The 22,252-nt window shown below is 38.7% G+C and overlaps 2 protein-coding genes across 2 annotated transcripts in view; one reads left to right on the top strand and one right to left on the bottom strand.

Annotated features, from left to right (window-relative positions):
• LOC135207927 (polycomb protein suz12-A-like) overlaps nt 1–22,252 on the bottom strand; it is a 73,838-nt gene that overhangs the window by 35,094 nt on the left and 16,492 nt on the right.
• LOC135207730 (polycomb protein suz12-B-like) lies at nt 1,752–20,469 on the top strand (the record flags this gene model as incomplete). Its single annotated transcript, XM_064239557.1, is given in 9 exon segments — nt 1,752–1,987; nt 4,803–4,849; nt 5,358–5,456; nt 8,083–8,164; nt 9,032–9,132; nt 12,290–12,337; nt 12,340–12,478; nt 19,291–19,722; nt 20,285–20,469. Coding segments are annotated over 9 exon segments (1,224 nt in total), but the record flags the coding sequence as incomplete, so codon positions are not given.

Raw genomic sequence — 22,252 nt, 5'->3', positions numbered from 1 at the left:
CTAATTATTTCGTTGTCCGTCGTTAGTTGATTTGAGAGAGAGAGAGAGAGAGAGAGAGAGAGAGAGAGAGAGAGAGAGAGAGAGAGAGAGAGAGAGATAATTACAACGTAGAAATTCATACCGAGAGAAAATTATTTCATTCCATCCAGGTACATCAGAATCATCGTCTCCCAAATGGCCTCGGTGAATTTCCGCTTTTCATATCATTCCTAAGCTTTAACTTCCACAAACCTCCATTAATCTCCAAGGCCAATAGAATACCTATATTCTATTGGCCTTGTTAATCTCCAACCTCCCCTTCTCATGGTTCTCATTCACGTAGGTCTAGGCCTCCCAACAACTCACCCCTGGGCTGTGGGAAGGACGTGCTCAACTGACAAGCCACCTTTATCACCCTTTCATTATTGTCTTGTCTCCCCTTCGTATAGAACTTCCATAATAATTTTCTGTGTGGTAATATTTCTAACTTAATAGGTACTGCTATGGTTTATAACTATTCAAAACATTTAAGATTTGCTTTCATTATCATACTTCGGTTTATCACTTATGCCCATGTAGTACCTCTACTGGATATAAATGTTCCTTTCTCCGTCTAATTTTATTTTATTTCTTCGTGCATACTCTTATTTATGGTTTCTTAGATTTACTGAGTCACATTTCTAGATATATATATTGTGTTTTTTTTAATAATTAGCGAATCTTGTATTGTTTTACTGATTAAAACAACATCATCTGCATGTTCTAATTATGTAAATTTCTATCGTTACTCTCTCTCTCTCTCTCTCTCTCTCTCTCTCTCTCTCTCTCTCTCTCTCTATATATATAATATAATATATATATATATATATTATATATACATATATATATATATATATACTACCTATATATATATACGATTGCTTAAGAAAGTAAACTTCATCAAAACAAGGCCGACCCATAAAATAAGTGTTATTAGAATTCTTAAAATATTGTTTGAAAGGAAAATCGACACCATATTTAATATTTTCCGCACACCTTCCATTCAGCCATATAAAACGCCACTTCAAGATCCATAGGCATCTTAAGGCTTCGTTTAGTCATATATAAAAAGTTTCTTTTGACAGCCGCTCGAATACTCTTCGGAACATCATATTTGAAAAAAAGGCGGGAACGGTTCCCGCAACCTGGTTGTCTTCTGTTTGTAGCGTAGTCGATGTAAATATACTACCTACTGGAATAGTTTTCCGGTGGTGCTTCTAACAGTTTGTGGACTTCGTGTATTGATTTGATATTAAGTTATTTGGTAATGAGGTAGTTGAATAGAGGTGTAAGTCATGAAAATTTACATTTTTCATATGTAAACAAAGCAAGGCTGTAGGTTCAATATTGATGATATATTCGCAAGACATTGTAGTGTTTCTAATAGTTTGCCAGGTTCATGCAGGGATTGAGAATTAAAAGATTAGTTGATGAACAACTTTAATTAAGTAATAATTTTTTTAAAATATATGAATATTTCAGATAAAAGTACAACGAGGCTGTAGGCGTCATGTTAAAGAATGAAACACAGCTTGAATATTTTCATAGTAGTGTTTCTAAGAGTATGAAAAGTTCGTGTCTTGATTTGGGATTAAATGATTAGGTAATGAAGCGGCCGGATACAGGCATGATTTATAGAAATTATCATCTTTTAGATGGAAATAAAGCGAGACTGTAGTGGCCATATAAAGGAAAGACGAGCAACGACCGAATTACGGACCCTAACCGTGCCGGGTGGAACTTGGCGAGTTTAGTAGTCCCTGGATTGAGCGGTAAACAAAGCCCCGAAAATCCCCCCTTACAAAAATTCTTCCGTCGGAAATAACACCTTTCTTTCCCCTTCGATGTGAGAGACTGTCGAGGAGGCCGTCGACGACGATGCCCCAGAAGAAGAAAGATGGGATGGGGCTCGACAAACCCGTCACGGAGGTGCAGGCCGATCACGAGCTCTTTCTCCAAGCTTTCGAGAGTGAGTTTCTTCTTCAGCTCGAGGTCGGGGTTGTTGCCCCGAGTGGGACTCGAAGCCCTTTGAGCATGTTTTTCTCTATTAAATTCATCATACCAATTCATTTATGTTGGATATCGCTTTTCGCATTTCGGGGAAGGCTGGGTACTACCACAGCGCCCTTCTAGCTAGGTTAGGTAACCACCAGTTTACGTGTAAAATGGGCACCGTGTTCAGTACCTTCCAGCCCCTTGGGGATGAACGTAAAAACGTACACAAAAAGACAGTAAATATTATAAACACCGACCAACTTAACGCAAACGTAAGCTTAAGGAAAAGGCGGTAAATGCCGAAGTTTCCTACTGGCGGGAACCAGGTCGCGGTAATTGTGTTCAGTTTTACCTCAGAGGGACTGTGACATAACCAGATTGACCCCTTTATGTTACCCAATGCCCAAACCTGGCCAGGGAAGTTTTGGCTCATCCTGGAACCCCTTAAAGTAATTCTTGACCCTATAGTAATTGCAGTTCCTAGCTAGGCATTTCCGAGGGAGTATGACCTAACCTGGCTGGGGAAAGCTCGCCCCCTTCCCACTGGACCCCTTAAATAATTTATTACCCATTACTCTATTCTGCCCTAATTTGATGAAGTTTGGTGTTGGATTACGTTAGGTTAGTCAGCAGTTTATCCTCCTGCAGATAAGGCTTAAGATACACTAGGTTAAGCTGTTATTTCCTAAACACACGAGAGATTGGGATATGCTATTGTTTACTTTGTTTATTATTTCTGGCGTGGTTTCACATAAAAGATGAAAATCACGCTGTTAAGCCCAGCTTGCAGTAACCTGGGAGGCTAAGAGGCTAGCCTAAGTTAAAATGTTGGGTTTCTTTAGACATTATTATTCAGCTTTATATCAAAATGAAACTGCCATAATCAGTGGGACTTGACGGTATAGTATTGCTACTATTGACCAGATTTAGGGTAGCCTAGTTTTAAGAATGACAGGAGCAGGCTTGAATGTTACCTCTGGGCAGAAACTTAGTCTGTATTTTCCAAGGTTAGGGCACGGCACCATAAGTCAGGTTAGGAGAGCAAAATCCAGTTTCCCGTAGATTCTAGTCACAGAAGCACTAACCTACTTTATGGTATTATGGTAGCTTAGCTGATGCTAGTTAAGATTAACAAATAGTAATTTCTGTAAAGATTAACAAATAATTTCTGTAACCCTACAATAAAACTTTACTGTATGCTCATTCATGCTAGGCAAAGATAGTGTAGCCTATGCTAATAATGATGTTAGGGTAAAATTCTACCATACTAGGTTATTGTTTTTTATGTGGTTATGACAATCATTTTCTTATGAAATGCTTAAGTAACCCATAACACATCCCCCTTAATCTCCTAGTGGTAAACTGGATATTTGGGTGTGTTGACAGGCTATTTGTGATTTACTGTGATGCATCCCACCTAACCTGACCTAATCTAATCAAAGCTTGGATGTTGGGACTTTACTGAAGTTGGGGCTTAGGACACCATAAGTGATTAAAATAATGTATGAGGATGCATTCTGATCTAATCTAGGATGGCGGTGCCTAATATTTACTGGAGAACATCACCCTGTGGAACCCCCACCTAACCTGACCTGGCCTAAAGTGTAGTAAAGTATATGTCAGTGGTTTTGACAAGGATAACTTCTCTTTCCACATAATCTTTGCATGTGTAACAGTTCCATGGTGAATTTGATTTTTTATGAGATTTGATATCAGAATCGTTGAAAACATAAAAGAAAAAAAATGCCAGTATCAGCAGTGTAAAATTTCATTAGGACTGGTAGGTAATAACGTGGAGTTCCTCTAGTTGTGCTATTAAAGGCCTAGATAAAAAAAAAAATCAAATTATCTCACTCGTTATGTTTGATATGATTTCTAGTACTGTATGAACCCGTGTTAAAAGAGAGTTAAAAGGTATGATTTCTAGTACTGTATGAACCGTGTTAAAAGAGAGTTAAAATTATGGCACTAAACTCCTAATGCATTTGTAACCATTCATTGATAGTTACTGTACAGTATCTGGTTTGGTATTACTTTACATCCTGAGTTATAAAATTACGTAGCAATTTTGAGTGAATGTAGGCTGTTGATGAGTCCAGATGGTTCTCCCTATTAGTTAGGATGCGCAAGGTTGTACTGTACTTTTATCCCTGGCCTTGTAAACTATTAGTGTATAGCCCAGGTAAATTTAGCTATATTATTTTGATCTTATAATTTAAAGATCAGAATTTTAGTGAATCCTTTGCTCAAATCTGTACTGTTTATGTTTTGAATAGACGTTAACATTTTGGGTTGGATAGGTAAATATTTAACACTATCCTCATCATTACAGAGGTAGTCTGGTGTAAATCTAACTTTTAGGTTATATCCGGTCATAGTTTGCAATGAATTTTATACTCCATGATGTGCTTCCTACCCATTACAGCTGAAATAATTATGGGCCTATATACTATAGTATTGAAAACTGAAATTTTGGTTTTCACATTTCATATCATGTTCATTTGAATAAAATCTTGATGTATCATTGAATCTAAGCATTTCAATGACAAAACCAGGCATTTAATTGTTGTGTCGATCATGGGCAAATTTTCCATTGAAGACTATTTGAACAGGTGTGCTGCCTTCGTGCACAAAGGCTAACCTTTGATCATACTATGTTGTATAGTAAGCTGGAAGAAGTTTAGAAAGCATGATAATATGTGATAGTAAAATGTCTTTCTTCAACACTTTGACTCATTATAGAAGTTATAAATTTAATTACTTATGATGTTTTACCTTTCTTATTTCAGAACCTACACAAATCTACCGATATCTACGATCAAGAAATATACTTAGTGTAAGTCTGATGTCTGATCTGGGTAATGTTTGATATTTATTTTTCACATCATTTGAAGGTTATTCATTGTTGGCAGATACTCATTTACCAATAGAATCCATGTGTGCACAAGTCTAAATTATCAAGCAGAACAGTGACTAATGGTCACCACTATGTTAAAGTATAGAGGGAACTCCCACTTGACAAACATAAGTCAATGAGTTTAACTGTCTAATAAATGTTTGTTATGATTTTAAAGTAATTTTAATCACAACATAGAGTCCCATTTCCTAAAGTATCGTAGGAAATCACCATAGACTAGGTTTGGTTGATAAAGCTTACTCTGCCCATGTTTCAAGATGTTTATCAGTATTTTTTCTGATGTGATTTTGACAAATGAGTTTTACATGAAATATTTTATGTTGACCTTACATTGACCCATAATTTCATGACATTTGTTGAAAATGGTTTGTAAATGACAAAATTGCCTGTTACCATAGCCTCCTGTTCATGCTATTATTTTTTGCAGCCAATATTTTTACAACGCACACTATACTACATGCGAGGACGGATGAGCCGAAGTCACAAAAATCGTATGTCTTTCAAATTAGATTATCTTTTAGATAAGGTAAGTATTCCAGGAATTTTTTTAGTTTTACAGTCACTATAAATACTTTATAGTGAAATCAAAACGATGTGGGCTTCAAAGATCCAGAATCTGTGAAGAATTTGACATTTAGTTATAGAAACAAAAGATAACTAGAGAAAAGAATACTGTAAAGTGAAGTTTTTAGTTGAATCTTTAATAGAATCCAAAGATAACTAGAGAATAGAGAATAAAGTGAAGTCATTTGAAATTCCAAGTATAAAGGCAAAAACATAGTAGAAATGAAGTAAAAACCATGAAAATTGGTAGACAAAGTTAGGTGTAAACTTCTTGGCTACCAGTTAGAAAATATGGCAAGAAAGTGTGAGATTATTGGGAGTGCAGAAATTGTTGCCCACTGTATGCAATTGTCTGTATTGCTGTCAGTGCACCTCATATGGTGCACTGTAGGCATTACTAAAGTTTTTTTTTGCAGCATCCCCTCAGCCCTTAGCTGCAACCTCTTTCATTTCTTTAACTGTACCTCCTTTCATATTCTCTTTCTTCCATCTGACTTTCCTCCCTCTCAAACAATTGTTTCATAGTGCAACTGCGAAGTTTGCCTCCTGTTACGCCTTTCCGACCTTCTTACTATAAATTTCCCTTTCAGCACTGAGTGACTTCATAGGTCTCAGCGCTTGGCCTTTGGCCCGAATTCTACTATATTCCAATTCCATTTATTGTAGTCTGCCACTGCTCCTTGATTCCATAGCCTAAGCTGGATACCCAAGGGCCAGCCTCTGATCCAGAATTTTTTTTTTTTTAAAGAACAAATCCACTGGCAACGATTCTATTTTCCTCTGTTTTTTCATGTTGGTCTATGGTACACGAAGCCATAATGTACGTTATTGGTTCTATACTTTGCATATCACCTTACTTTACACATGTCCAGTTATGTGGAGGTTTCTTGTGATCATCAGCAATATTTTTTACAAAGAATTATAGAGAAGATGCCTCACTGATGTGTCAGTTACAAAACAAAATCAGTTTTGTGATTTTCATGAGTTTTATGGTGTTTTCACACCCTTAAAGCAAGCCTTCCATCATTTGAAACTGAAAGCAAGCCTTTCATTATTTGGAACATTCCAGCAGAAAGGAATACCTCTCAAAATAAAATATACTGGAAATGTGTCTGCTGTTTTTGTGCAGCGTTGACCAATTGTGGTTATGAGCTTGATGAAGTGCTAGATTGTGATGTTTGTGTTCTTGATCAGAATTTTCACCTTGACAAGTGCTCATCTGCAACTTGTATTCAGGAGCAGGATCTCCCTGAGATATGAGAGGGCCATCTGATGGGTCAAATAGCTGATAAATGAGGAATATGTTTTTATCAAGTTAAGAATACCAATAACTTCTGTCAAGTTTTAATTGTAGTTATATATGTATATTATGGTTACATCAGCTTAGCTGGGACCTTTTAACAAAAGTCCACCACCTTTTTACTTTCATGGTTGTTACCAAAGGATATCTTTACCCCTTCTCAGTGTACCAGTTAACTTGGATGATGATCATCTGATGAGGTTCGTCTTCTAATGATACTACATGCTTGTTGCTGTAGTTAGTTTATTTCCAGTCCTTATCCAATACCAAGGACTGTAGTACTTGGTTATTGATTTGTAGGAGATCATTTGCTTAAAATAAAGTTGATTATGTAATTTATACATGAAAAACATGCGTAACAACATTGTTTTCTCCAGCTCTTTTGTATTGTAAGAATATAACTAGGAATTTACAGCTTTATTTCAGAGTACAATTTAAGGTTCTAATATTAGGTAAAGTCAGTACACCATAAATATAAAATTTTTCAATGTCATAGTAGGAACCGGGCTGTATATTCGAGCGCAGTAGATGTTTGTTAAGTGGAGCATAAGTTTTTTGGTCCCTTACATCTGCTCTGGTATTATCAACAGCCCATTGTATCAAGCACAGGTTGCAAGGTTTCTGTAACCCACCTTGTCTGACTGTGCATAGGATGGGTAACTTGCAACTGCAGTGTTGTTATGCTCAGTATAATACACTCTATGCAAATACCTACTCTGTTAGAGTGATGCTGAGATGAGGAAGGAACTTTTAAGTGTATGTTTGCTCAGCATCACACTTAGTTATTTAGTATTTCATCATCATATTAAATTGCTAGTATAAGATTCAAGAAAAATACAGATTTTTCTATCAGGAATCTTTGAACTGTTGAAGAATCAGATATTTTTCATTTAAACACTGAAAAATGTTTGGTGCATGATTTCAAGGATGGCATAAGATTTAGGGACAGTTATTTTGGTTATGGATTTTGTTGTTTTAGCCTTTTTAAGGTGATTGGTAAGAGAACTTTTGTATTAGGTTTAATCTGCAATAAAAATGGTTTAATCATTAGTACCTTCACAGTGGTAGAAGTTGTTTAAGGCACTTATAAAATTTTTTTTCTTAATTAACTGTTAGTTTCTCCTCTGATGAAAATAGGTGGGAAGTGTTTTCTGTTCTTTAGCCTTCTTTTAAGGTTATGTGAAAGCATTTGATATTCAAGATTTCCTATTTGTGGAAAGAAGTCTACAGACTCTAACTTGAATCAAACAGGACATAAAATTACGTTAATATTTAATGCCTTTCGCAGGTCACGCAGAAGAGTGAACGTCAGAGTGAACGACCCGCAAGTTATCTCAACCTTACATTTAGTGGCTTTCATGATGGCAAACGTGAGTAGTTTTGCAAGTTTCTTATTTACCAAATATATCAGAAATAAAATAACCCTTCTCATGAGCACTTAAGTCCAAGGAGGATGTACCTATGTCCAGACTGTATTGTAGTCATAAAATTAGTGACTAGGGTTAGCTTAGGGTACAGTACCTTTCAGACTGTCCCATACTACTACAAACATTGGTTACTGTAGAAAAATACACCAAAGCTTAAAAACGGTGTAGAATCAAAGGAAATAAGAATAATTTTTGTATTAAACACAGAACAACCACAAAAATTTACTGGCAAGCAAAATTTCATACTCAAGAACTTCTATACAGTAGGTTAACATCTCCAATCTAAATATCCACCGTCCAGTATCAGTCATCTAACAGAAAAAGCATGGAACTCACGTGCAGCTTAGTTGCCTTGTATAGTGATGATAGTTAAAGACCTAAGCATTAAAAGTTCCAAAAATTTGTTAGCATGGGTCTGAGGTTTATGCGAGAAATAATCTAAGTAGCAACAACATGCTATGTATGATACAGAGTATTGGCTCCAAATACAAGCTTGGAGCTGATATTCAGTCTCCCTACTGAGGAACTAGTAGTTATCGCTGGTAAAATTAGTATGAAATTCATATATACATTTGCCATAGAAATTTTAAAAATTTCATGGTTCAGATGCAAGATTTGATTTTACTTTGTGCTCCCTTTACTTTTACCGCTTTTATTAGCACGTATGATTTGCAGTGAAAGTTAAGAAGCAAGATCTTTTGGTGAAATACAGGGAATTTAAAAAAAGGTTAAGGTATTTCACAGTGGACTAATGTTATCTATATAGTTGCATAATCAATTCAAAATTTAATTGGAAGTCATCTTTTACAGTGGATGGTCAGATTGGTGACGTAGCACGTGTCGAAACGTTTATAGTAAAAATGTGTCACAAGAGAAAAGAAAAGTCGTCTTCACCGTTTGATGCAGGTATTTAGGAAAGCTGTACGTTTTTTATTACGATGTTTGTCTGACTTTTTTTAATTTGTTTTATTGTAAGTTAAGTATAAATAACTGTAAGGAAAGGAAAAATTCACAGGAAGAAAGTTGCATTAGAAATATATTACTATTTTGTTAGATGCTAGTGGTTATAGGTTAACTTGTCTATAATTCAATTGAATGTTGACTGGTTTACATTAGAAAAAAGGAATTTTCTGTTTCTCATCGGCAGTCACTTATACATGTTTTCCATTGACAGTATTATACTTTATAGATGCTGCCATCCTCTTAGTTCCTATTTATGTACTTTTTATCATGGGCCTAGAGATAGAACTGGGTTGCAAATATGGTTTGCATGAGAGCTCCGTTGGTGTAGTATTTAGATCCCTTGGTATGACTGAGATGTGTTTTATTAGTCATATATATATATATATATATATATATACACTATACAATATACATACACATACATATACACAGTATATTTTATATCTATATAAAGTATATTTTATACCAAGCAGGGTGGTGGCTTAACTATAAAAAACAGCAAAAGAGACAAAGTTGGTATTTTACAGTAGTTTAGCATTAGTGTTGTTCTAATCATTTTTTTAATAAGATTTTCTGTTTGCTGGGTCAGACATTGAATGAGTTGGTGTCATTGTCTTCTGAATTGTGCATCTTCTCTTGAAATCCGAGTCTGATCTAGGTCTTCTTTTATTCCAGTTTTCCATTATTTTCTTGCCTCTCATTGTATTGTAGTAGGCCTGTTATATAATTTTTATCTGTTGAGTATTGATTAATTTTTTATGAGGTGTCTATTTAAAACAGTACATTTACAGCACATTGCCCAATACTAGTGTATATTTAGTATCACACTTGGCATAAGTGTCAGTCTTGGAGAGGAAACGAAACCATTAAAATCAATTAACACATTTTCATAAAAAAAGCATTAAAAAACTGTGTATTCAAGCAGACTTGAACTTACGGCTCGATTGAGGTTTGAAAATTTCTAATGAATGTTGAACCTTCCCCACCTCAAGCTGCTACAACAACTTTGACAATGTTAAACAGTGAAAGAAAAAATACACTACTAGCAAAGATTGGTTATATATGTACAGAACCATATTGGATGGAAACGTATCTTGCATGAAACAGGGTTAGGTCCAATTGCCTATGGGTCTCATTTTCTTTTGTTATTTCTTTGGTTATCATCATATGTAGCTGAGCAACATTGTAAACTGTCTTGTTTAGTCTTGAAGAATAACCAATAGCTCTGTGAGAGTATAGAAATCTCTCTTGGTCGTTTTAGATAACTGAAAATGCTAATGATAGACATACATGTATTCTACTTAAATCCTTAATTATTAGAATTTACTAGTTTATGCAGCTTATGTATTTATCATATGCTAAATAATGTATATTGCAGTGTTGCACATGTAATTACACATTGGAACTGGATTAGTCACATTTTGTATGAGAAGTGCTTTAATATTATTATCTCTAGTTGTAGACAGTTATATTTTTGGTACTTAGATCATAAAGTTTTTATATACTACTTGTCAAAAATTGTTTTTATACATTCAACTTACCTGCCAGATATATACTTAGCTTTAGACTCCGTCGTCCAAAGCTAAATATATATATGCAGGTAAGTATGTATAAAACTTTATTGTATCATAACAATATCATTTTTAAGTTAGGTAATTTTTAAACCTTTGGTAGACTTTTTTGGTTTCCAAGTTAGGCAAAGAACCCAAGTAATTAATTGTGCATTGGAGATACATGCATTTGTTTTGTATCGTTATATCTGTGGTAAAAAAAGTGTATGAAGAAATGCAGTTAATTGTTCTTTATCATTCATTTTGCAAAGATATAGTTTAAGCTATTTTTTAGTTGTTTGGTTGGCTTATGGTACATGTTAGTTTGAGCAGTTAATGAAAATTGTTATTTTGACCTGCTTGTTTAGTGTTATTCAGGTGCTTTGGATAATCTAAAACTGGATGTCCAGCTTAGTAACCCAGAGGAAGGATTGTTTTAACTGTTTCCAACTTTACATTTATTTTTGCTAATTTAAATCTTACTTGCTTTGATGTATAGCTAAAATTGATGTAGTTAAACTCTGCTCAGAACTTACATGAAATATCATAACTAGGCTAAGTAGTACAGTATACTATATTCCTACAAACTAACCAAATGTACTGTACTCATCAGGCAATAAAGTTTACATACAGGAGGTGAAAATTATGTACAAAATCACTAATAAACATTGTTTTGTATAATTAGCAAAACTATTGTTCAGAACAGTAACTTATTGAAAAAACTATTTTGTGTCCAGGCTGTTTCTAATCGTATGTCCAGAAATATGGCTCCTTCAGAGATTTTAATGAAAACAAATCTTTCAATGCACAGTATATTATCAAGCTTGTCAAGCTGTATATGATTATACTCATATGTACATTGGCTTCCCCCATATTCATAGCAGTTGTTAATACTCCCCTAAAAATACATATAACTGCTAATTTTGATAGTTTAAACATAAAAAAAACTAAAAATGCTTATACCTGATTATTTTAATAGTTTTATCACAAAAAATACATTTAGACACGAAATTGATATGAAAAAACAGTAATTAGTGAATATTTCTCTTTGAAAATTACTGCAAATAGTGAATTTGCTGGGAATGATGTGGTTATATGTGCCACAGAGAAAACAACTGTGAATAGGTGAAGCCGCAAATCCAGGACCAGGTATTCTCACTTAAAAGTTTCTATTAGTTATGACTCCTGTGTATGATTATGGTGTGCTCAGGTGATCTGTAGGGCGGGAAAATCAGTGCATGGTAGTTTTAACGTCTAGTTTAACCTTTTGATAATCCTACAGAATGTTTTAATTTCAGTTAAAATATATTTGGTTACATGAGAGTAGGCTATTTGAAAATGAAATAGTTGGGACTATTAAATATTGTTTAGGCTGGCCAGTTTTATTAAATTTCTATTCTCTAAGGACCATTCTTGCAAAAGCCAAGAATTGTAGCTGTGGCATTGGCAAACTGTTCTTAGCAGTCAGTTATGTATACCTTTAGACGATATTGCTTCCTTATCTCAGCAAGAATAATGAGACTAGAATTGGTCTAAATTAATCTATTGTTTTTAGGTATCAGTGGGAACTCAAGACGTTAATATCAACCCTCCAGAAGGGAAGGAGGGGGAGGAGGTGGTATTGGATGCGGTAGAAATGCCACCATTAGCATCCCAACGCATAATTTTATGGCTAATAATGGTCATCAAGTCAAATCTTACGTTTTAGTCTTTCGTGTATCGTTAGTACATGACCAGGAAAATGGTAAGTTGAATATTTTTATTGTTTGTTTGTACAGACCTACTCAGCAATCCTGCATATAATTATACGATTCAGTAATGACTTGGTTGTCCAGAGCTTCATTATCTGGACTTTGCGAAATAATTGGCTAATTGCACAATTTTATGCATGACACTTACCTGGCAGGTATATATATAGCTTATCCTCTTGACGCACTGGCAGAATTTCAAAACTCGCGGCAACCGCTAGTACACTGGTAGTTCAGGTGATGGCCACCCCGCTCCCGTGGCGCTGGTACTTGGAACTATTCCCGTTTTCCTCAGATTTTCTCTTGCCAGCCGAACCGGCAACTATCGTTGTTGGTTCTCTGTTGGAATTTCCTGCTCGTTATCTGACTTTGGATATTGGTATCGTATTCAGGAAGTTAGAGTGGCAATCGCAATTGTTTTGAATTTGTCTAGTATGTCTGATTCAGGAAGTATGTTTAGAGTTTGTGTGAAAGAAGGGTGTAAGGTGAGACTGCCGAAATCATCGGTAGATCCACATACTATTTGTAAGAAGTGTCGTGAGTTTGTCTGTACGTGGACAATAAGGTGTAATGAATGTCAGTGTCTGAATGAGAAAGAGTGGAAGGCTCTTATGAAGTTATGTGGAGGAGATTGGAAAAAGATCGGGTTAGAAGATCTGTATCTAGGAGTGAAAGATCGGGATCTTCGAGTAAACCTTTGGATGATTCCTTGCATGTGTCTTCTCCAGCTCATTCACATGTAGATGTAGCACCTTTTCCCCAGGTTTCTCCTGCTCCAGTTGCTGTATCTGAGGATACTACGGATCCACAAATAGTGAAAGTGTTCGCTGCCCTTGCGTCCATGGGAGACCAAATTAAACGGTTAACGGACAAAGTGGAAGTGTTTGGTGACAGTGTTGTGGAGGGGGCGTCTGATCGTCTCTCTCGTGCTCCTAGACCTAGACCTCTGTCAAGCTCCCAGACCCAAGGGAGAAGGCATGTCGACAGTCGAAGGGAGGCGAGAGGGGTTGACATGCGATCAGGCGTCCCTTCAGGCAGTCCTGTTGAAACGTCCCAGGCTGCTGCAGTACGCTATAGAAAAGGCGATACTGGGAAGTGCCGTTATTCTTCGGATAGTTCAGCCTCGGGAAGGAGCAGACGATTCGCGGAGGTATCGCGTCCTCTCAAGAGGTCATACTGTCCGTCCTCTTCACAGGAGGAAAGGGCTTTCGACCAGGAAGGGTGGAGTAGCCCTGAGATTTTTTCATCGGAGGATGAAGAGATGATCCCTATCAAAAGGAAGAGGATTTCACGTCGGCTGGAAGTTCGCTCGCCGCCTCGTGTGAGCCCGGTGCGTCCTCGATCTCCTCATCATCAGGAGTACTCGTTAAGGAGGCTAAGGGACGAAGGAGGTGCTGCGGGATATGCAGCAGAGATTGGCAGTAATTGTGCAATCATGGGAGAAGCCCGAACAACCTTCGGTTAGACGTAAGGACTCGTCTCTCCCGGTTAAGTCCTCCAAGAGGACGCAGGACGTACAACGCGATCCAGGACGCAGTGCGTCCTGTAAGAAGGACGAAGTTCAGGACGCAGGACGCAAGAGGAGAAGTCGATGGACGCACCCATGGTGGACGCATACGTTCAGGAGGACGCAGGACGCAGGCGGCAGCAAGGCAAAACATTGTCTCGACAAGGAAGAGAGGAGCTTTATAGGGAGTCTGTGTCGCTTTCTAAACAGGAGCTGCATAAGGACTCTGAATTGGAGAGTCAGCAGGATCTTGGTTTTCAAGATATTTCTTCGCAGGAGGAAGAATTTGCGGAGAGTGCGGAAGAGGACAAGACGGAAGCACCTTCTTCGGATTACAAGAGGCTAACAGAGTGCCTTCTTTCTCTGTTTGAAGGAGATTTTCAACCTTCAGGCCCGCCATCGCCTTTGTCGCAATTTTCAAAGACGAAGAAAGAAAGCCAACGAAATCGTCGTTTTTGAAAATGACTTTGTCCATTTCGGCCAAGAAAGCCCTTCAACGAGTAAATGAGTTGGTTGAAGGAGAAGAAATGAGTCGGGGAAGACTTCTTTTGTATTTCCTCCGGCCAAGTTGGCTTCGAAGTCTGGTGTTTGGTATGCTACGGGGGAAAGAAAAAAGTCTTGGCCTGGGAGTACCTGCCTCCTCCCAGGGAGACTTTTCCAACATAGTGGATAGCTCCGTAGACATGCTTTGCATTCAGCCAAGTGTGGTGGACTTCTTCGGAGTTCGACCATTTACTCAAAGGTATCTTTAGGACTTTTGAGGTATTTAATTTTCTTGACTGGTCGTTGGGGGCCCTGGCTCGGACTTCGGAGATGGAAGAGTCGTCAGTATCCGAGTTGTCGAGAAGCATCATGTCCTGTATAGATAAAGCCTTGAGAGATGGAGCTAATGAATTGGCTTCAATATTCACAGCAGGCGTCTTGAAGAAAAGACATCTCTTATGCTCGTTTTCGCTGCTAAAGGAGTGTCGAACGCGCAAAAGTCGGAGTTGATGTTCTCTCCCCTGTCAGGACAGCTCTTCCCTCAAGAGATCATTAAGGACATATCTCTCTCCCTCACTCAGAAGGCTACCCAAGATCTTCTTACGTCATCTGTGAGGAAGTATTTACCTTCTAAGGTCATGAAGAAGACTACGAAAGATACGAAGACAGCACAGCAGCCCTTTCGGGGTAGGACTTTCTCCCGACCAGCATTTAGAGGGAAAAGAGTTCCAGCCAAAAGAGGTGCTAAAACTTCAACGAAACAATGAGTCAAAAGTCCTCCAGACTTGTGTAGGGGCCAGACTTTTGGACTTCTGGGAAGTCTGGCAAAACAAAAAAGGAGCGGATCCCTTGGTCCGTAAAGGTAGCGAAGGAAGGGTACAGATCCCTTTCTCAAGAAACCACCTCTCGCTACAGCTCCGAGAGCCCTAGGGCTCACTACATCGATTTAGAGAAGAGAGAGGCTCTTTGGCATCAGGTCGTCACCATGATGGAAAAAGGGGCAATAGAACCGGTTCTGGATTGCGAATCCCCAGGTTTTTACAACCGTTTGTTTCTAGTACCGAATCATCAGGAGGTTGGAGGCCGGTTACTGGACGTAAGCCAGCTAAACTTGTTCGTAGAAAAGACCAAGTTTTTACGATGGAGACGAACGATTCAGTACTGGCAGCGGTACGACCAGGCGACTGGATGGTAACACTGGACCTTCAAGGATGCGTACTTCCATATTCCAATTCATCCAAGTCCCAGGAAAATATCTGAGATTCGTAATCCAGGGAAGGATTTATCAATTCAAAGCCCTGTGTTTCGGGCTGTGCACGGCGCCTCAAATTTTTACAAGAATGATGACGAATGTGGCGAAGTGGCTTCATTTGGCAGGAGTCAGAGTATCTCTCTACCTCGACGATTGGCTCATAAGAGCACAATCAAAACAGCAATGTCTGGAGGACACGAATGTAACATTGGATTTAACCCAGCAGCTGGGTCTGATGGTGAACCTGGAAAAGTCACGACTGATCCCATCTCAGGAAATAGTTTATTTGGGGATTCGGATATCCTCAGTGACTTTTCGGGCTTTTCCGTCACCCGAAAGGCAGACCATGTGTATACTGAAAAAGGAAAGTGGAAGAATTCATCCTATTGAAAGACCAATGCTCAGCGAGAGAGTGGATGAGCTGCTGGGACACTCTCTTCGCTAGAGCGGTTCATTTCACTAGGGAGACTTCACATGAGGCCCTTACAGTTCTTTCTGAACGAAGTCTGGCCAAGAAGATCGCAACCAGATTCCTTCCGGTTTCCAATTCCTCCAAAGATAAAGGAGGAAACTAAAGTGGTGGCTAGTGCCGGAGAGGTTGTCAGAGGGTCGTCACTCCAGCAGAAGAACCAGACCGGATATTATTTTCCGACGCGTCAGACGCAGGCTGGGGAGCGACGCTGGGCCCTCGGGAGGAGTCAGGCCTTTGGAGCGAAGAAGAAAAGGCATGGCACATCAAACAGGAAGGAACTGATGGCGATCTTCTTGGCTATGAAAGCGTTCAGACCGTGGATCAGCGGCAAAGTAGTGCAGATCAACGCGGACAATACCACAGCTCTGGCGTATATACGGAAACAAGGAGGAACCTCACTCGTTGTCTCTTTGCAACCTGGCGAAGGAGATTCTTCTTTGGTCGCAGAAAGAAACGTCACCCTGCTCACCAGGTTCATTCAGGGAGAGAAGAACGTCAGGGCGGATCTGTTGAGCAGGGACGGACAAGTGCTTTCCACGGAGTGGATGTTGCATCGTCAAGTATGCAGAGACTGTGGAAGCTTTGGGGCACTCCCGTAGTGGATCTTTTCGCTACCGCGGCGACGAAGAGGTTACCGAACTACTGTTCTCCGATCCCGACCCGACCCTCTTGCAGTCGCAGTCGCAGTCGATGCCTTCCTACTAGATTGGACGGGGCTAGATGCGTACGCTTTTCCCCGTTCAAGATTTTAGGAAAGGTAATGAAGAAATTCAGGGAAAGTCGAGGAACAAGGCTCACCCCTGATAGCCCCATACTGGCCGGCCCAAACGTGGTTCACAGAGGTACTGGAATGGACAGTAGATTCCCCGAGAAGTTACCCACGAGAGTAGATCTTCTCAAACAACCCCACTTCGACAGGTTCACAAGAACACCCTCGCTCTGGGTCTGACTGCGTTCAGACTATCGAAAGACTTGTCAGAGCGAGGGGGTTTTGGTTTTCTAGAGAAGCAGCGAAGGCAAGTGGCAAGAGCACGAAGACCATCGACTATCAAAGTGTACCAGGCGAAGTGGGGACACTTCCGTAGATGGTGCAAGAATCGGAAGATTTCTTCATCCAGTACCTCTGTGACTCAGATTGCAGATTTCCTGCTATACCTGAAGAAAGAACTAGGTTTGGCTAATCAGACGATTAAAGGCTATAAGTGTATGTTGTCTGCAGTGTTTAGACACAGAGGTTTAAACCTGTCAATGACGCAGATCTTAGAGATCTCCTCAGATCGTTTTGATACAAAGAAGGATCGACGGTGCAGAACCCCTTCTTGGAATTTGGACGTCGTTCTCAAATTCTTGGAAACGGATAAGTTCGAACCTATGTGGGCAGTGCACCGTTGCGAGAACTAACTAAGAAAACTATTTTCTTAGTAGCCTTTAAGCTTTACAGCTAAAAGGATTAGTCGGAGCCTGCCAAGCTATTGACAAGCAAATAGGATGGAAGCACAACAAAGCAGTTTGTTCGTTTCAACAGGAGTTCTTAGCAAAGAATGAGAATCCTTCGCATCCATGGCCAAGATCATTTGAGATTGAAGGACTGGCTGATCTGGTAGGTCAAGAACAAGAAAGGGTCTTTGCCCAGTAAGAGCCTTACGGTATTACGTAGAAAGAACAAGAAGCATTAGGGGAACTTCATGTTCTCTGTGGTGCTCTGTTAAAGATCATACTAGACCTATGTCTAAAAAAAACGCAATGGCTTTCTTTGTAAGAGAAGTCATTAAAGATGCTCATTTGCTTTGTCAAGAAGAATGCTTCGGTGTAATTAAAGTTAAAGCTCATGAGGTGAGAGCAGTAGCTACGTCCTTAGCATTCAGAAAAAAATTTAGCCCTCAAGGACTTATAGATTCAACGTATTGGAGGACAAACTCTGTGTTTGCCTCGCATTACCTTAGAGACGTGAAGACAACTTTTGATAATTGTCAAACGTTAGGCCCGTATGTATCCTCAGGTACAGTACTGGGCAAAGGAGTTTCCACCCCATAACCTAATAACATGCTAGGTTTTATTTTAATTTAGGTTATAGTGTTTTTGATGGTTGTCTGAGGAGGTTAAAGACCAACTCAGTCCTGGTGATTAGTGTGTATTATATGTGTGTGTGGTTCAGGTGACTAACTTTCCTAGCATGAATGCCCGTGGTGAATGAGGGCTAGGGTTCTCTGTCAACGAATTGGTCACGTCCAGTTGTCAGGCCCTTATTGTTAGCTTTCTCAACAAACAGGTCACGTCCTAGTTGAGAGCTACTAAGGTTTAGCAGGCTAAGAGGCCAGGACCTACGAATGTCAGCTTAACCCTTAGCCAGGGTAAGGAACAATAAATACATAGTTCTAAAAATTTTTGTTTAAATTTTTTGAATTATGACGATGTTGCTGTCTATGACCCACCTCCAAATGTGTCAATCAGCTATATATATACCTGCCAGGTAAGTGTCATGCATAAAAATGGTATTGTTATGATACAATAAAGTTTTATGCATACTTACCTGGCAGGTATATATAATTAAATTCCCACCCTCCTCCCTCAGGAGACAGGGTTCAGAGAAAATCTGAGGAAAACGGGAATAGTTCCAAGTACCAGCGCCACGGAGCGGGGTGGCCATCACCTGAACTACCAGTGTACTAGCGGTTGCCGCGAGTTTTGAAATTCTGCCAGTGCGTCAAGAGGATAAGCTATATATATACCTGCCAGGTAAAGTATGCATAAAACTTTATTGTATCATAACAATACCATATTTGTGAGCTGTATAAACCATGAATGTGCTTATTATCAACTGTGGTTTATTTAGCTTTTTATTTAATCTAAATATATAAAGTCATTGTATGTAAATGTAGGTGAAGTAGAAAGAAACAATTTATAAAATAGTACTTTAGAAAGAAAATAAAAGCAGTCACTGTCTAAATTCTTTAATTTTGCCCTGCTCCAATTTTCACTTAAATTTAAGAGTCTTTCTAGTAAGCTCAATAAGAGCTTAGAAATGTGACTCAGTGGTCATATCAAATTAATATATGATGATAATACTTTATTTTAATTCTTTTTTCACTTTCAGCTGGAGAACCTGTATTAAAACGCCGTCGTATAAGTCGAAGTTCCTCCCAGGACTGTCAGGAGTCTAATATTCCAACTAATGCCATGAATGGTGATACTCACAATGGTGTGGGTTCAGTTTATTGTGGGGAACTGGTTATATTTGACCGTCATGGTCGCTGTTTACTGACACCTGGAAAGTACGAGTTAGTGCTTGAGTTCCATTCTAGTGAGTCTAATCAGTTGTGCAAATCTAGCCCCAAAAAGAATGCCAGTTGGGAAAGCATCGATACATTGAAAATGGATTGTTTCAATAATGATCCATTGTTAAAGTTTTCGTTATCTTGGAACAATGAGAACACATCTGCATCTATAGAACGCCCAAGGCTTAGACCACTGAAGCCACTTGATGTTGTGTTGGCCAACAATGCATCAACCAAGCCTAAACCTCAAGGTTGGTATACATAGATGTAAGGAATCTGAGTTTTGTTATGGCCATCAGGATTGTTACAAGAAACAGTTTCATGGACGGAGCAGTTCTTTACTTGGGCTTTGACATTTTCCCAATTACAGTAGTTACTTGGAGAACTTAAGTTTTATTTGCTCTAAAAATAGCACAGTAGATATTTTATTGATTTCAGTATGTTTTTTCAGCAAAAAAGTTGTTTAGTGAGGTATTACTGAGCTGTTAGTTTCAGTTTCTCTGTTGGTATTTCTAAAAATGCATAGAACTGCCGATTTTGTTAGTTCAAACACAAGAAAAACCCTCAAAAAATGCCTGTACTTTAATATTTAATAGTTTTATTGCAAAAAGTGCATTTAGTCATTAAATTGGTATGAAACCACAGTAATTAGTGAATATTTCACAGTGAAAAATACAGTGAATAGGCGAATTTCCCAAGAATAGAATTTTCAAATATATATATATATATATATATATATATATATATATATATATATATATATATATATAGTTTAGTTTCTGAGCTAAAATTTCTCTTAACCTCTTTTCATAGGAGTGGCTAGCCCAGAAGCACCACAGTTAGTGTTATATCAATTTGTGTACAACAATAACAGTAGACAACAGACAGAAGCAAGACGAGATTTCCACTGCCCATGGTGTTCGCTGAACTGCATGGCCCTTTATTCCCTTTTAAAGCACCTGAAGTTGTGTCATGCTAGATTTTCTTTCACCTATGTGGTAAGTACTTTTTTGTGTGTGTGATTAGAAAGGGTCTTCGTCTGTATCCTTTTCTCTGTGGTTGCTTGGGTCTTTCTCAAACTTTAATGTTCAAGTTAAGTTTGTTTTACCAAAGATGAAAGTTTTGAACCACCTTAAAATCTCAAAGGGTTGAATTTCCATCAAGTATCTGGAATTAACAAAAACTACTTGATTGAATATCAATTATGAATGAATTATACACAGTTCCAGATCAATGAATGAAATATAAGTTGAATATAGGGGTAACATTTCAAAGATAATGGGTCAATATTGTAACAAATGGGTACTTCATGCAACACTGAAAACTGTGACCGACTTATGTTGTGTTACTGACTTTGGGGATCCGACCTTGCAGATCTCATGGTTAACTGGTGTTTGTTCATATACGAAACAAACCTTCGGTCTTAACATTAGGATAATACTAGCGCCAAGCTGGAAAACTTGTAAGATCCAGGGACTATTGGTATATGTACCAGGTCACAGGGTATTGTAGTTCCCAGAATGCCCTTGGCGTCCCGTGACCTATCAGTTACTTTCCTACTGCCTTTAAGATAGGGCGTGATTACTTTCTGTCTGTTTAAAACCGGTTTAGTTTGCCTGTTTCATTCATATTTTCCTTTTTTCTCTCTGGGTGATCTCAGTCAGTGTGGGTGTGATCTGCTAGGTGGGTGTATGTTGTGAAATATGGAGAATTTTGCTTCACCAAGGGAAATTTCTCTGGGATCTTACAAGAGACAAAGGAAATGCCCTGGAGTGAGTGGGTTTCCTTGTTCAAGATTTTTAACATTGATATCTACAGATCTTCATCCAACATGTAGTAGGTGGAGAGAAAAGGTATATACTGTTACTAATCCTTGTTCAGTTTGTCGTGGTTGGTCGGTGGAACAATGGATGAAGTTTTATGGGAAAAGCCAGTACAAAAGATAGGAGACACCACCATCTTTGGATGACCAAGCGTCGTCGCCTTCTTTTGTATCTGCGATACATCAGACTGCTCCATATGTTTCGTCACCTATTTTTGATGTTTCCCATACCCCTTCAGTTTCTTCTAATGATTCGTTATTGGAAACTCCAGGAGGCCTTTTGGGTAATTGTATGCATAATTATGCTCTGTCATTCCCGGCAGGGAGAGGGGGAGCATCGCCATCTTTGTCACAGATTTCAGCCTCCGATGCGCAGAGAATGTGGTCACCGTTAGGCGTACCAACCTTGGAAGGGTTGCTTTCTCACTATATGGCTTCACGTTTCCACCCAGGCCCACCGACTGTGAATGTTCTTCATCCCCCTGGATTGCAATTTTTGGGAGCGAATGCTACGGCACCGACAACAGCATTGATGTTTCCAGTGATGCAGAACCGGAAACAGTTTTGCAGTACACACAGGTATACCAGCATTAGCCACACAGTCTCTCCCTACAAGCGTGGTGATATCACAACCAACGTCACACACGGGTATGGCTGACTCCATGACGTCACATCCTACTGCTTCTCTCACTATTTCATTGCCTCCGGAGACAAATACGCTTTCTGACTCATTGGTAAACACAGTCATGAAGAAATTGCAAGCTCTAGAGGACAAAATAGATAAGAAAGATAAAAAGAAAAGACGTGAATCGTCTTCTTCTTCGTCTTCTTCCTCTAGTTCGGTGTCATCGCAAAATTCAATGACGTCACTGCGTGTACCAGTCAAGTGTTGGAGGATATGGGACTTCGTGACTGATCCTCATGTCAAGAGGAGAAGAGTAAATTCTTCTTCATCTTTG

Source organism: Macrobrachium nipponense, chromosome 34 (genome assembly GCF_015104395.2).
Source record: "Macrobrachium nipponense isolate FS-2020 chromosome 34, ASM1510439v2, whole genome shotgun sequence".
In the NCBI taxonomy this organism is placed as follows: Eukaryota; Metazoa; Arthropoda; class Malacostraca; order Decapoda; family Palaemonidae; genus Macrobrachium; species Macrobrachium nipponense.
Note: the sequence above shows the minus strand (reverse complement) of the source record. Positions and strands in the feature narration are given on the sequence as shown.